This window comes from Onychostoma macrolepis, chromosome 03, assembly GCF_012432095.1.
Source record: "Onychostoma macrolepis isolate SWU-2019 chromosome 03, ASM1243209v1, whole genome shotgun sequence".
NCBI lineage: Eukaryota > Metazoa > Chordata > Actinopteri > Cypriniformes > Cyprinidae > Onychostoma > Onychostoma macrolepis.
Genome location: NC_081157.1, coordinates 36,868,330 through 36,882,458, shown reverse-complemented (window position 1 = coordinate 36,882,458; position 14,129 = coordinate 36,868,330). Strand labels below are relative to the sequence as shown.

General features: G+C 36.5%; 2 protein-coding genes across 2 annotated transcripts; one reads left to right on the top strand and one right to left on the bottom strand.

The window, feature by feature from the left end:
* The first annotated feature begins 825 nt into the window (after positions 1 to 825).
* Positions 826 to 5,515, top strand: cldni (claudin i). The gene is made up of 3 exons (XM_058769665.1): positions 826 to 1,760; positions 3,147 to 3,279; positions 3,942 to 5,515. The coding sequence occupies exons 2-3, from the start codon at positions 3,148 to 3,150 to the stop codon at positions 4,443 to 4,445; spliced, it is 636 nt and encodes a 211-aa protein (XP_058625648.1). The 5' UTR covers positions 826 to 1,760; position 3,147; the 3' UTR covers positions 4,446 to 5,515.
* A 127-nt stretch (positions 5,516 to 5,642) lies between these two features.
* On the bottom strand, positions 5,643 to 14,023 carry coro1a (coronin, actin binding protein, 1A). Its single transcript, XM_058769663.1, has 11 exons — positions 13,861 to 14,023; positions 11,954 to 12,157; positions 9,935 to 10,057; positions 8,858 to 8,987; positions 8,395 to 8,576; positions 7,648 to 7,767; positions 7,342 to 7,446; positions 7,084 to 7,229; positions 6,918 to 6,975; positions 6,134 to 6,349; positions 5,643 to 6,034 (listed from the first exon to the last, which is right to left on the bottom strand). Exons 2-11 carry the CDS (start codon positions 12,149 to 12,151, stop codon positions 5,945 to 5,947), a joined length of 1,368 nt encoding a protein of 455 aa, XP_058625646.1. The 5' UTR covers positions 12,152 to 12,157; positions 13,861 to 14,023; the 3' UTR covers positions 5,643 to 5,944.
* Positions 14,024 to 14,129: the final 106 nt, after the last annotated feature.

Sequence of the window (14,129 nt, the reverse complement as noted above, 5' to 3'; positions counted from 1 at the left end):
GTTTTTTTCCAGGCTGGTTTAAGTGAGGTTTTTTGGGGCACTTCTCAACTGGCCAGCTTTTATATTTACCAAGACCAGTTTATTTATTTTTATTTTATTTTATTTGCTATATTTTGGTATCTTCTGGACAAGTCATAGCATGTCTTACCAACATGACCTGCAAAGAGGTTAAAAAATGTTTTTAAAATAAAGTTTGTTTACTTTATAGGCCTATTTTATCAATCAATACATTGCCAGGCATAACTAGAACTCTATCATTAAGTTTGCATATGGTTTTTTAAAATCTTTTAAATGTTTAGTTGTTCTTTGGTCAGATGCAGCAAAAGAATACGTTTTATTTTTGTTTGTTTTCCCAAAAACTGACAAAATAAAAGACAAATAACTGGAAAACTGAAATTGTTGTCATTGGATTTTTTCTTCATTATATTCTTCTTGTCCAGCATCAGAAGTGCATATAGCCTAGTAGCGTATTATTTATCAGTGCCTCAAGTTCACAAAAAAAAACCTGACAAGAGTGACTCATCTCGTGATCTTTCTGAATGATACCCTTGATTCTTCTGGCTCTATTTAAAAAAAAAAAAAAATGGCCCTAGTAAAAAAACAAAACAAAACTATACCATAATTTATTCAAAATAAACTTATACAAGTATACTTCAAATCCATTTATTGACATATCACTTAAGACTTACTGATTTCAATTTAATTAAACTTTATTTAATTATTTCTTTATTGCACAATGCACATTTCTTAATATTATGCCTAATGTGTTTTAATATCACTCTTAATAAGGATTGTATGATCTCTGTATAATATCAGTCTTTAAATGCAAGATAATTCAAATGTATCCTTGCAATAGTTCCCCTTTAGCACAATCAAATATACTTCAGTATATCTTTAGTTGGACTTCAGCACTACTGCCTCACAAAATTAGTTGTTCCAATTTAGCAGACTTTAAGAATACCAGTTTAATACACCAAAATCACAATTGCATGGGATTTTTATTAAGTACATAAGTATGTAAATGTATTTGTAGTATATACTTAGCACAAAATAAATGTATTTCAAATATAATTTAGTATTTTTTTTTATTTTTTAGTAGGGCTCTCCTATCTATTTTGTCCAATCTCTTATACATAGTTTTTAAATGAATCAATCCTTGCGTCACACAGCTGTGGTATTATTGTGTCTCCCAGACGTGATGTTTCACAATAAAGCCCACCCATTCTAACTTGTAACAGTATCTATTCATCATGTGTGGTTTCGACGGTGACTGGGCTGAGCTTATGAGGAGAGCATATGAGGTTGTTTTTGAGATGCCATTATGATGATGACAGAAGTTTCAGAGGCTTTATGATTCATAGTATCATGATGTCCGACCTCCAAAAGCGAATATTTCCATTCAGTAGCATGGTAACAAGTGATGATAATATCAGTGTACATTTATTTTAACACATCAAAAAAAAAAATAAAGACAGACCTTCTCTATAAAAACTTTAAGAAGGTGAATTAAAAAGGAGTAAAGAAAGCAGCAGTGAGAAAAAGAACAAGTCCAGTCTAGCCTTTTCCTCTTTACCAACCCGCCTCCGTCTCATTTCTACACCACCCATTGCATTCCTCTACAAAAGCATCCTCATATCACACCACCTTCATTAGAGGTAACGTTTGGTAAGGTGGGCGACTAACTTAAAGAAAAAGCAAAAAGGCAACGTCCAAAAACAAGAAACTTACAGAGAATTTTCTTCAAAGAGCTACAATAAAAGGTAAAGTTCAAACTTTTTACTCTTTGCAAAAATTGGTCCATTAAAACAAACAGCGAGGTTATATTAAAAAAAAAAAAAAGATTTAAAATATTAAATGATTTGTTTCAAACAAATCATACAAATCAAATTCAAAATATATTTTATGTGAAATTAAAAAAGTAGAATAAAAAGTAGAAAAAAGTAAAGCAATAAATCAGACAGCTTATTACATGAGGTTAAAGGGTGGTGCCTTTTTGTTTTCAGACGTCAAATAAGTATTTCGAGGAAGACCTAGCAGATATCAATGTTTAGAAGGGCATTGACCTTATAATTTTTTAAGTGTACAACACTGTTAACATTTATCGTGTTGCCTTTGTATGTAACAAAACATATAATTCATTACGTTACAAAATTTCTTGAAACACATCATATTGTAAAGTGTTGGGATTCACTATGGACTTCTAACTTTTTGTTAATTGTTAGAATATAACTGAACTGAATCCTGGACAGCATGCAGACATAAAAAGCCGAATTCCTCACTCATTGATGATTTTAACTCAGTCTAGTTTTCAGAGCAGAATTATCATTGCGTAGATGGAAAGAATACAATTTTGGAGGAGCCGGACAGCATGTTAATCGCTCAGAGAGCTGCTGAATGATTCACCGTCAACTAAAAACAGCCACAATTACCGTTAGTCATTTTGCTGGTGCCCACGCACCACCTGGTCACCTTCTCTCGCTCCTCACCGATCCATTGTGCTTTGTTAGTGCTGAGTAGGAAGACAATGCAGTGCACTATAGTGGACAACGGGGTCTTAAGTGCAGTCCACACATTCTAACAGTAGTTTTATGAATCAGCCACGAGCAAACCCTGAGGAGATACAAGAGAAGTTCAGTGAGATCGATATAAATAAAAAGACACAGGCATTTGAGCGTGAGTGTGCAAAACAATGAGCAGTTCACTGTTTTTTTTTTCTACAAATGAAATTAAAGAAGAATAGAATAGAATTGAATAGAATAGAACATGCTGTACCCGAGACCCCTCTCAGGGAGTGGCAGTTACATAACAAATGTAGCTAAAAGCAGATTTTAGGACCTGTTGAGACTTGAGGCTTGCTTCATGATGTGGGTTTTCTTAGAGATGTTATTTTTCCCGCTGTAGCCCTGAGATATAAATTCCTGTATGGGCCCGTCTAAAGGGAGGAGCCATTGAGTTTAATGCAAACACATAAGAACTAGTTTGGAATATGTCTTACAAAATATACCATGACACAAAGAGGAAGGATTCAAAACCATCTTCACCACTACTGCAGAGTGTGCATTTTTTCCAAACTGAGAGCATCAATAATATTTTTCTAATCTATTATTAATATTATTAGTATCTAATCTCCTTTATTCCTCTTTCAGAATGGGCTCGTCTGGTGTACAGATCGTGTGTATGGCACTGGGAATTTTAGGTCTCATTGCAGCGGTTGTAACCATTGCTGTTCCAAGATGGAAGATTTCTGCTTTTATTGGTCAGAATATTATCACTGCACAGGTAAACCATTGCTGCAATTTCAAAACGTTCACTTCAAAGAATAAATGTGTATGTGATATAAAACTTAATCAGAATTTACTCATTTGTTTCCAAAACTAAATCTTTGACAGAAAAGTAAATCTTTGCCAGAATATATATAAGTACATCTTTGACAGAATATCTGAGGGTTAGGGTCCGTCAAGCTGTAAAAATGACACAAAACACCATAAACATGGTCCATGGGACCATTCTAAAATCTCACAAAGCCATATAACAGCTTTATACATCGGTATTGTTAATCAAAAAATAGTTTTCATTGATTGAAATAAAGCTAAAATGTAAATATAAAGTGAAAAACTTTAACTTTAAAAAGTAAAATTCCAAAATAAATAAAAATAAGTTAATGCTAAAATATTAATATAATTAAAGCTATAAATATTTAAAAACAACTATAGGCCTAGCAAAACTATATATTTATATATATATATATATATATATATATATATAGCCGTTTAATAGTCTACCCTTACAGAAAGATGGAGACTGTAGCACGATTATTACAGCGACATTTTGCTTTAAATATTTAATTTCATGTTCCACTGTAGAAAGAAAATTCTTTAAAGGATGCTGATTAAATTCTATGGATAAGAAGGTATATTTCATATGTTTCCTTTGCCACACAGGTTCAGGAAGAGGGCTTGTGGATGGAGTGTGTGGTTCAGAGTACCGGACAGCAGCAGTGTAAATCCTACGACTCGCTGCTCATCCTGAGCTCTGACATCCAGGCGGCCCGCGCCATGACCATCATCAGCTGCATGCTCACGGTCCTGTCCCTGCTCGTTCTGTGCGCCGGCGCCGAATTCACCACCTGCATCGACAACGAAGAAGTCAAACCCAAAGTGAGTCTGGCGTCCGCCATCGGGCTGATCATCGCGGGCTTGTTGCTGATCATCCCCGTCAGCTGGGCCGCTAGTAATGTCGTGCGCGACTTCAACAATCCGCTGATAAGCCAGTCTATGAAGAGAGAGCTGGGTGCCTGTATCTTTGTGGGCTGGGGAGGAGGAGTCCTGCTCCTGCTGGCCGGAGGCTTGCTGTGCTGCTTCAGAAGACCCCGCTCCGGAGGATCCGGCGGAACCGCAAAATACTACAGCAACAGCGCCTCTGCACCAAGCAAGAATTACGTGTAGATAAATTGGGTAAACTGAGCATTTGTCGCAGAAATTTAAGCTGTAGTATGTGAAATATGTCTATGTTAGTCTTTATAGTTAGCAGGTAATGAGAATAACATAAACCAGAAAAGGTCAAGATCTGCAAAGATGTAAATATTACTTGCTTAGAGCTAGTGTCTTTACGCTTTTTAATTAGTTTCATATAGTTTACTGCTGCGATTTTTTAGAGCAGCTAATAAACAATGCACATGTTTTGTAAAATTCAGGGATGGGCCGAGCTTGTGTCCAAAATACTTTCAGGTCATTTTATCTGTGCCAGTCCTCGTTATTTCAATAATGCTACTGAATAACTGAACTCATTATTTTTGAGTAATTCAGAACAGATATTTTTTTCAAGAACTTTTTAGGATAGGGGAATCTACTTTAATCTGTGCAATTGTGTGTGTGTGTGTACTGGTATATATGGTTTATGAGGACACCAATGTGTATAATAACACGGGTACTACAATGTGAACATGGTTTGTGAGGACACTTCCTGTGTCCCCATAAAACAAAAGGCGGTCCCACTTTATATTAGGTGGCCTTAACTACTATGTACTTACATTTAAATTAATCATTTGATACAATGCACTTATTGTGTATATACACGTTTTTATATTGTACATACTATATGTAATTACATCTGTAATTAATTTCTGTAATTACATTTATAATTACACTGTTGACCCATCCCTTACACCTTAACCCACCCTTAAACCTACCCATACCACCAAACCTGTCCCTAACCTTACCTGTATCCCACCTCAATAACAGAAGTGTTCTGCAATACAATATGAACACAATAAGTACATTGTACTTAGTTTTTGATGTAAATACATAGTAGTTAAGGCCACCTAATATAAAATGTGACCCAAAAGGCTTAAAAAACATACAAAACGGTGTTTTATGAAATTCAAAAATTGCCCGTAGTTTCCTGTAAGGGGTAGGTTTAGGTGTAGGGCAATAGCACATACAGTTTGTACAGTATAAAAACCATTACGCCTATGGAGAGTCCCCGTAAACCACATATACCAGACTGTGTGTGGGGTGGGTGGGGGGAGGGGGTGTTTGTATTAGGTCAAAATCATTTCTGTTGCCTTTCTGTATTTTCAATAAAACTGACTGATTTAAGACATTTGTGTGTGTAGAATGAACAATGAGTTTTTGACACATAAGTAAATCTTTGTTCAAATAACACTGGCATTTATTTAAAATCCTACAAAACATATATTAAAATGGGCTTCAAACAAATCTGGTCACATTAAAAAAAAATTTTTTTTTTTTAAAAAAGGAAAAGGAAATCCCTGAAGAGCAAAATTTGGTCTGAAATGGACTGTAAAATGGTCTCCCATGAAAAAAATTCACATGATTCAACAAAATGTTCTTTCCAATGTACACCTTTTACGGATTCATTATTTGCATATCTTGTACATGTCCAGTTGCATTTTTCTTTTCATTCTACTGGGGTCTCTCTTCAGCTACTTGTTCTCCAGTTCGCTCACTCGCTTGGTCAACTCGTCAACCATCTCTCTCAGCTCCTTCACCTCATTCTGCAAGGCCTGCACGTCCTGTATATGAAACAGAAAGAAAGGCAGAATGAGTTTATTTGTGACAGAAAGGTTAAATAAAACACAATAAACAGGCAGAGGATTCCTGTGTTCTCTTACCACATAGTCAGACTGTCGGTTGCTCGAGGAAGATGACGTGGTGGCCATCAAGCTCTTGATGACTTTGAACTCTTTGTTTTTGGTGGTAGCCACAAAACCGTCTTTCAAGGAGATCAGGATTGGTTCCCCATTTTTACCAGAAAACCAATCATCTGCCTCCACTGATGGCTCTGGACCAATCGTGTCGGGGTAAAGGTCTTCTTGAAACAAGTCAGACTAAAGCAAAGAAATGATAATGCCGGATTAAGAATAAGCAGCACTTAATAAACAGTGTGGCATTAATAAACTACCATTCAAAATAACTGGAGGCGGTACAGTTTTTTAAAATGTTTTTGAAAGAAGTGAGTATAGTAAAACAGTATTATTGTTAAATATTGCTTCAGTTTGAAAATAACTATTTTCTCATTTTAATATTTTAAAATGTGACTTCTTCCTGTGATGGCAAAGCTGAATTTTCAGAATCATTACTTCAGTCTTCAGTGTCACATGATCCTTCAGAAATCATTCTAATATTATGATTTGCTGCTCAAAAAACATTTCTTAGTATTATCGATCCTTAAAACAATTTCACAGCTTAATAATTTTGTGGAAACTGCGATACTTTTAAGGATTATTTGATGAATAGTTGAAGTAAACAGTATTTATTTGAAGCATTATACATATCTTTACCGTCACGTTTGAGCAATTTAATGTTTTATAAACCTGTTAGTTTCTTTCAAACAAAAAACTTTTACTGACCACAAACCTTTAACAACAATCAGATCGTTGACTTTGGCAAACTTACCTTACGAGGCACAGTCATAACAATAGGTTCACACTTTCTCTCGTGGAGTTTATAGAACCTAAAATAAATATGAAATAATGCATCATTTAAAATACTGACCTTTTTGTATGTTTGTGGGAGAAAGCAAGTACACTATAGGCCTGGCTGAAAGGTTGAATGTGTTTACCTTGCAATCTCACACTTGTTGACTTCCAGGCCTCTCTTGGGCATGTAGCCCATGCCCTTCTGACTCTCTTTACTGCTGTACATGGAGAGATAGTGAACGTATGGGGCCTCGTCTGTCACCTCAAAGTATCTGATGCTGCTGTCACCCTGTCAAAACAAATTCACTGGTTAAAACATCCAACTTCATGAACAAACAACTCTTCATGACTATAAAATCTGAACTTGGTTCAAAACCTGAATGTCTTTCTTAGTTCCTTACCTTGCCACAAAGGTAGACTATACCAGTGTCAGGGTCAAAGAAAGGTAACAGCACCCCACTGCTGGTGTCCAGCTCCTGCAGGGTCAAGGGCTCACCAAAGTTTTTCTGCAACCACAAACAAACTTTTGTGAGTCACTTACTTGTGAAACTACAGTAGTCAACCTTTCATCAAAGTTGTCCTAAAACCTAAAACCAAAATGCGTTCTTGTCTTAGGGCAACTTTGATTAACTTTTCTGATCCACTTCAAATGTTGACTACTATAAAAAAAAAAAAAGGAGAGCTTCTGAAGCACAAGATGTACTTACAGGATCCCACAGTGCCACCTGCCGCTCACTCATGCGGCTGAAACCGGTGGTCAGGATCTTCCCATCAGACACAAATATAGCTCTGACAGGCCTGGAGCCTTCATGAGGCTTGTCCTTCTCCTGAACACACATATACATAGAAAGAAGTCATATGAGCAGCTGGCAGAAAGGAACATATAAGAAAGAGAAATGTTCATGAAAATGTTCACAATTTTAAGTAAATGCTTTCACTGAACTTAAAATGTTAAAATTAAGACACAAATGTAGCCACATTTACTGTTTTGAGTGAATTTTCACCAGCAAAATCCAGCTGTTAAAAAAGAAATCGATATAATTGAGAATTTTGCACAGATTTCACAGCAGGTTCAATTTGGTAACGAGGATTCACCGCATTTTTTTTTTAAATTGTGTCTGCATTTTAAGAAAACATTAAATTAACATCAACTGTTATTTACAATGGCTTTAAATTATTCAGTATTATGTGCTCCATCTAGAGTTTTCTGAATACTCACATGATCATTCAAAACAATTGCCTCAAGACTACATGAAAACCAACAATCAACTAACTGATCAACTTTTCATCAGTCACACCACAAGACAAGAACTTTCTGGATGCGACAACAAAATCAATGTGGCGAACAGTAAACAATGCAACCGTATTAATTATTTATACCCCATGCATTCTTTTTTTATCATTATTCACACTATTTTATCTTTCTTTTTTTTACAGTGAAGGCATGCACGTACATCAATGACGGAGCCCTTGCGGGGGTCTAGCAAGCGTAATTTCTTGTCCTTGCAGGAAGTGAGGATCTGAGAGCCGTTTCTGTTCCAGCAGGCGCTGTAGATCAGATCAGTGTGCACTGAGTCAATGCGCAACACTGCCTCTCCACGAGCCACGTTCCACAGAATGATCACGTTATCACAGCCTGCAAGAAGAAAACCAGAGAAAGAGAGGGACAAGGTAAATGAAGTACAGTATATAGGTAGACAGAGGGGGAGAAAGGAAAACAAAATCATGTCAAATTTACGATGAACCTAAGATGTGTGTAAAGAATTGTGCATTAAGGATCAGCAGAGGGCGCCATCGTGACATTTCAACTGCCTCTATATTGTGTGATACTCTATAACTGAGTGCATACATATACAGTATAGGTGTAGCTCTAGCCTGCACTTTTAGCTATTGAGTGGGTGTCTAATGTTGGTTTACCTGCACTCATTAGCACATTGTGGGCAGTGGGGTGCCAGCTAAGGATGCCCACGCGTTTAGAGTGACCGTCCAGCTTCACAACTGGGTCCTTCAGTGGTGATACGAGACCTCCATCTGGAATCTCCCAGATCTATAACATAACAACATTGACCTTATGTTATAATAAGTATTATGAGCAAGACTTGCCGCAGTATTATATTTTTCACACCAGTACGGTGGCTGTGTTCAAACGATAATATACCAGTATTACTGCTTGTTGTATGCTAGGTGGTGCTAAGGGGTCATTTTTGCTGCACAATTGGGGTTCTCAAGGGGCTCACAGGGGTCCCCAAACGTTTTTGTTAACTGAACCCTTGAAGTACCCCCTGAGAATAAATAAATTAAATTTCAATAAATTAAGAACAAATTTGCATGCTCACGGTTCTCTGATGTCAGTTAATAGTCACATAGCATGCAAGTAAACATAAAACATTTAATCTATTTTTGAGTGTTTTATTTCCATTGTTTTCATTTTAAAACTACACAACTTACAATTAAAAATTATATTGCAATTTATTAATATATATTGTTTATTATTACTTAATAATAATACATTTAATAATATATTATTTGTTTGTTTTAATGAAATATTTTAATGCAATTTAAAAATAAAGTAAGTTAAATTATTAATTCACACACTTAAAACATTAAACATGTTTCTAATGTATGAAAAGTACCTGTAGATATGAGAGTGTCCACATGAGTGTTATTTAAGGCTATTCTATTTGTTATGGGATATACTGTATGAACTGTTAGTACATTTTGTTAATAATTTTACCCCTTTAAACCGGCATAAATTTCCATATCAGCATCACACTAGCAAGCCTAGTATGACTTGTTTTGTACACATCATTTTATCATTTAAGTAATTCATTTATTATTAATTACATTTATTTTGTTTATAATAATGTGCATGGCACTGGGCAGAGAATTGTGAATTATACTAGCATTTTCACATTAGTGCGACCACTGTTCAACTGTTTTGGTGCATAAATGTAATTTGATTAAACCATTAGGCCAAAGGCCCATAGCGCTCACCATGACACTACAGTCTTCAGAGCCACTGGCAATGATGTTGTCATTATGTGGGCAGAATTCGATGTCCAATACGGGTCCAGTGTGACCACAGACAGTGGGCAGGGACATGTCAATGCGACCCGTCTAAAACACAAATCAAAGGGAGGAATGAGTTATTAAGGAAAACATTGGTATCGAGTGAAAAACATAAACATACACAAATAAACCCATTAACGAGACCTTCAAATGACTAAATATAGAATATCAGCTGAAAACCTCCCAAAACCTGACAAACAGAGCAGAAAGAGCATGAGAGATCTCAGACAGATGAGGGGGGCTGTGTCAGCTGATCTCAATTTTACAGCTATGCCTTCAATTATGCCTAATAACTACTAACCCGTTTAGAGAGGATAGTGCTGTGCAGGAGTTCCCATCATGCACATGGAGAGCACATTCACTCTGCCAAAATCATATTGTTAAATGTGAGTGTTGTGTGCAATCTATAAATTATTATTGCAACAAGTTAAGAAATACTACAGTGATTTATGACTGGACTAAAGCATTGTTGTTCTTAACTTAAACTAAAACCACTGTTAATTTGAAACACAGCTCAACAGAAAATTTGAAATGTTGCCTCCGCAACTAACTGAAACTAACTAAAATTACTAAGAGTGAAATAATCTTTTTTTTTTTTGAGATAAATTTTAAATAAATGTAACTAATAAATTAAAACTAAATACAAATATTAAAAAGTAAAAACTAATAAAATAACTTGTTTTGTTGATTAAAACAAATTCAAATGAAAACTGAAAATATAAAATTAAAGCTAATTCAAAATAAGAACAAATAGTATAGAATTATAAAATAAAACTAGTCTAAAGATAATTTAATCATTGTCAGATCAAGTGACGGGTGACTGACTTAAGTTTACAACAAATTAATCTTGTACAAAAGAGTCTTACTTCTGGAGCAATGGGGTCCAAATGTTTGATCTAATTTAATACAAGAATACAAATTACAAATTATATTATCAGCATGACAACTTGAGCTAAAAGTGTACTTAAAAAAATTAATGTCAGTATTTCTATAGTATCATGCACCCCCTTGCTGACATAAACTCCACAAGGTTGTGCAAAACCAGATGATCATGTTATCAGTCTCAAAACGGAGCTTTCAAAACTTCCTCAAGCCACCCAAACGAAATAAAAGGGCTTGACTCGAATTCTCGTGTTCATTGGGAAACAATGGCTGGCATTGAGCAAAGCACAGAGTGTAAGATGCACAGCAGATTGAATATGACAGAACTCCCATTCATTCTCTGGTATAAGACCCAGGAGTGCAGACAGAGCAACATATAGAATCAGAGGAGCAGAGATGATGGACAGAGAAGATGAAAATAAAAGGCGTATGAAATAAACTATGCAACTAAAAGAAGAGGAAGGAAGAAAGAAGAAAGTAGAAAATGTTTCCACCATCTCTCTGTAAAAGATGCAAACATCCTCTGCTAATTTTTGAAAGGCATTTTGAAAACGTAGCATTTTTCAGTCAAAGTTTTGTGAAGTAAAAAGTACACATTCAAATTTTAAACCAAGCTGATCACTCGAAAAAAGCAGGCACATCAAGCCTAAGTGGCAGCTGTCCTTTTCTCACAGTTTTTGTCACTCACTCAATCTGCAAGCTGTCACCACATCCTGTGTAGAGTTGACAGCAGCGCACTCCAAATATGGCAAAAACAAGATGCAAGAGAGCATAAAGAGAAGAGATGCTACTTCTGGTGACACGTACATATGAAACTCAACCTTGAACTTCCTTATTTAGACAAACACTGCATGTCATGTCTACAGTTCAAAATTCAAAGGCCTCGGAAGATCATTTAAAACAGGTAACGGCTTGAAACTATCAAGACCTAAACCTAACTAACTAACTAACTAACTATCCAAATTAATCTTAATAGTGGCCTTTATAATACATACAATACTACCCTTCATCAAAGGCTTGTTTTATAAAGCTTAATGAGTCTGACACGCTATCTGGATGCACCTTGCTCAGGGGCAGGACAATGAAAGCTCCTCCACCGCTGGCATCCACAATCATGGCCACAAACTTGGGGTTGACCGAGCAGAAGTTGCTGTCCCAGGTCATCTGGGAGATCCTGATGTCATCATAGCACTGGTCCGCCTTCACCGCCTGGCCGAAGACGTGGCGGAACTTACTGGTCCTGACCACCTTCCTAGACATGATGACCTGAGGAAAGACAGAGAAGGAAGAGACACAGGGATGGGGGGGGGAAGCATACACATGAGAAACAATAAATATGGTTTTCATCATTTTATTTCATCGTTATGTTTTGTGTATCTTAAAGTTCATGCGTCTTATAGGCTACAGAATTTATTGAATTGGTGCATTTTTTTGATGAGGCTTAAGCTATTTGTGATTTGTGGTGAAAATGGCTGACTCCATTCCAGCAATAGATGGTGATCTTAACTCATTGCTGTGGTCAGTATGCTTGCGCTCTAGTTGTATTCTTAAATTAATACCGAGATTCTCTTAAATTGCATGAATTCTTGCAAATGAATAGTTACAGATAAGAGACCAAAGGGGTGATCTTTTTCAACTTTCTATGTTTAAAACTGCGTTTAGGCAATAAGCTCAAAGAAAGAGGAAGGAAAAGGAAACTAGTATGAAGTGACAGAGAAGGAAATGCTCGGGCAACTTCAAGTCGTATGCCATTTTGTCTGCAGGTTTTTAGTAATAAAGCATTTTGCTTCATGCACCCTTCTCATCTATTTCTCTCTCTGTTGCCTAATTTTTTTCCTTCTCATCCCTATATCAAATGCAGTCTTGTGCATATGCTTAATTAGTTGACTAAACAAATGTCACTCTCATTTGCAATGCATCACTGATACCCTCTGTATGCTCACAGCACAAATAACCTGAAAAATGAAAGGTGCATTAGAGCATTAAATAGACCGATAGAGGAAACTCGTAACTGGACTAGCACCACAGCAAGTGTGGGAGCGCAGGAGAGTCAGTTACACCACATCCTTCCACACAAAGAGTTATTTCTACCTGCTTCAGAGATACTGCAAAATGTTTTCATCATGATATAAAACAGTTAATGTATCACAATGGTTATTATATTCAAAGTGGATGCAAAAGGCGTAATTAACTGCAGGTTGTTCTAAACCTGTGACTTTTTTTCTTGTTTGGGACACAAATGGAGATGTTGGGCAGACTGTCAGCCTCAGTCAATCACCATTCCTTTTCATTCATATGTTTTTTCATCCAATGAAAGTGAATGTGACCGAGATTCATTCAACCTAACATCTTTTGTGTTCACTGGAAGAAAGTAAGTCATGCAGGTTTGGAACTACATGAAGGTGGGAAAGTACAATGACAGGATTTTCATTTTTGCAAGAGCTAATTCTTCAAGTTTTATTATTATTAGCCTACCACTATTATGTGGGCTTGAAATATTTGTTTCCTTTATCTTCCAAGCTCATTTAAGATACAAGAGCAAACTCGTAGCTATATCGTCTGCACTATTTTTATACAATAATATGCAGGACTCAGTCAAATCACCTTCATCTTTATCTGGAAATACTGTTTAGTTCTCTTACTAAACTTCCTCAAATATTTAACCGTGCCTTGCCACAGTTCAGAAAGGCACAGCTCGACACATGTAGCAATGACAAAACATTAACATAAAAGCAGTACTAAACTGAGTACAAACTGAATTTATTATTAACGAGCAGAACAGATTAGGGCTGTGTTTCCAAATCTTCTTATCTAAACAGCATTTTAGGCAGCGTTTAGGCGCGCCCAGAGTGCTGTCTAGTTAGTCAGCTCACTAGGTCGCAGATAAAGATGCAAAGTTATGAAGTGTTTCCAATCACAGTAGCACAACACACAAACACACAGTACGATGATGGGACAGGGGACTGTACCTGAGAACTGTGGCTGGGGAGGGACTCTGGCTCCTGAGGCGAGAGGATGAAGCGCTGGACTCTGACAGATGGAGAGGAGTGGGGTGAATGCCAGCAGTTGCGGCCAGAGCTCGCTCTAAATCAAGGAGGAAGTGAGAGTTTGAGATGTAGATGCGAATGGGAGGTGTCCTCGCTTTATGTTTCCTTTTAAAGTGATTTACGTTGCGTGAAGCTGCTCCTCACTTGATCTCTCAACTTCGTCGTGGCCATAGCAACACAAACGTGACGCG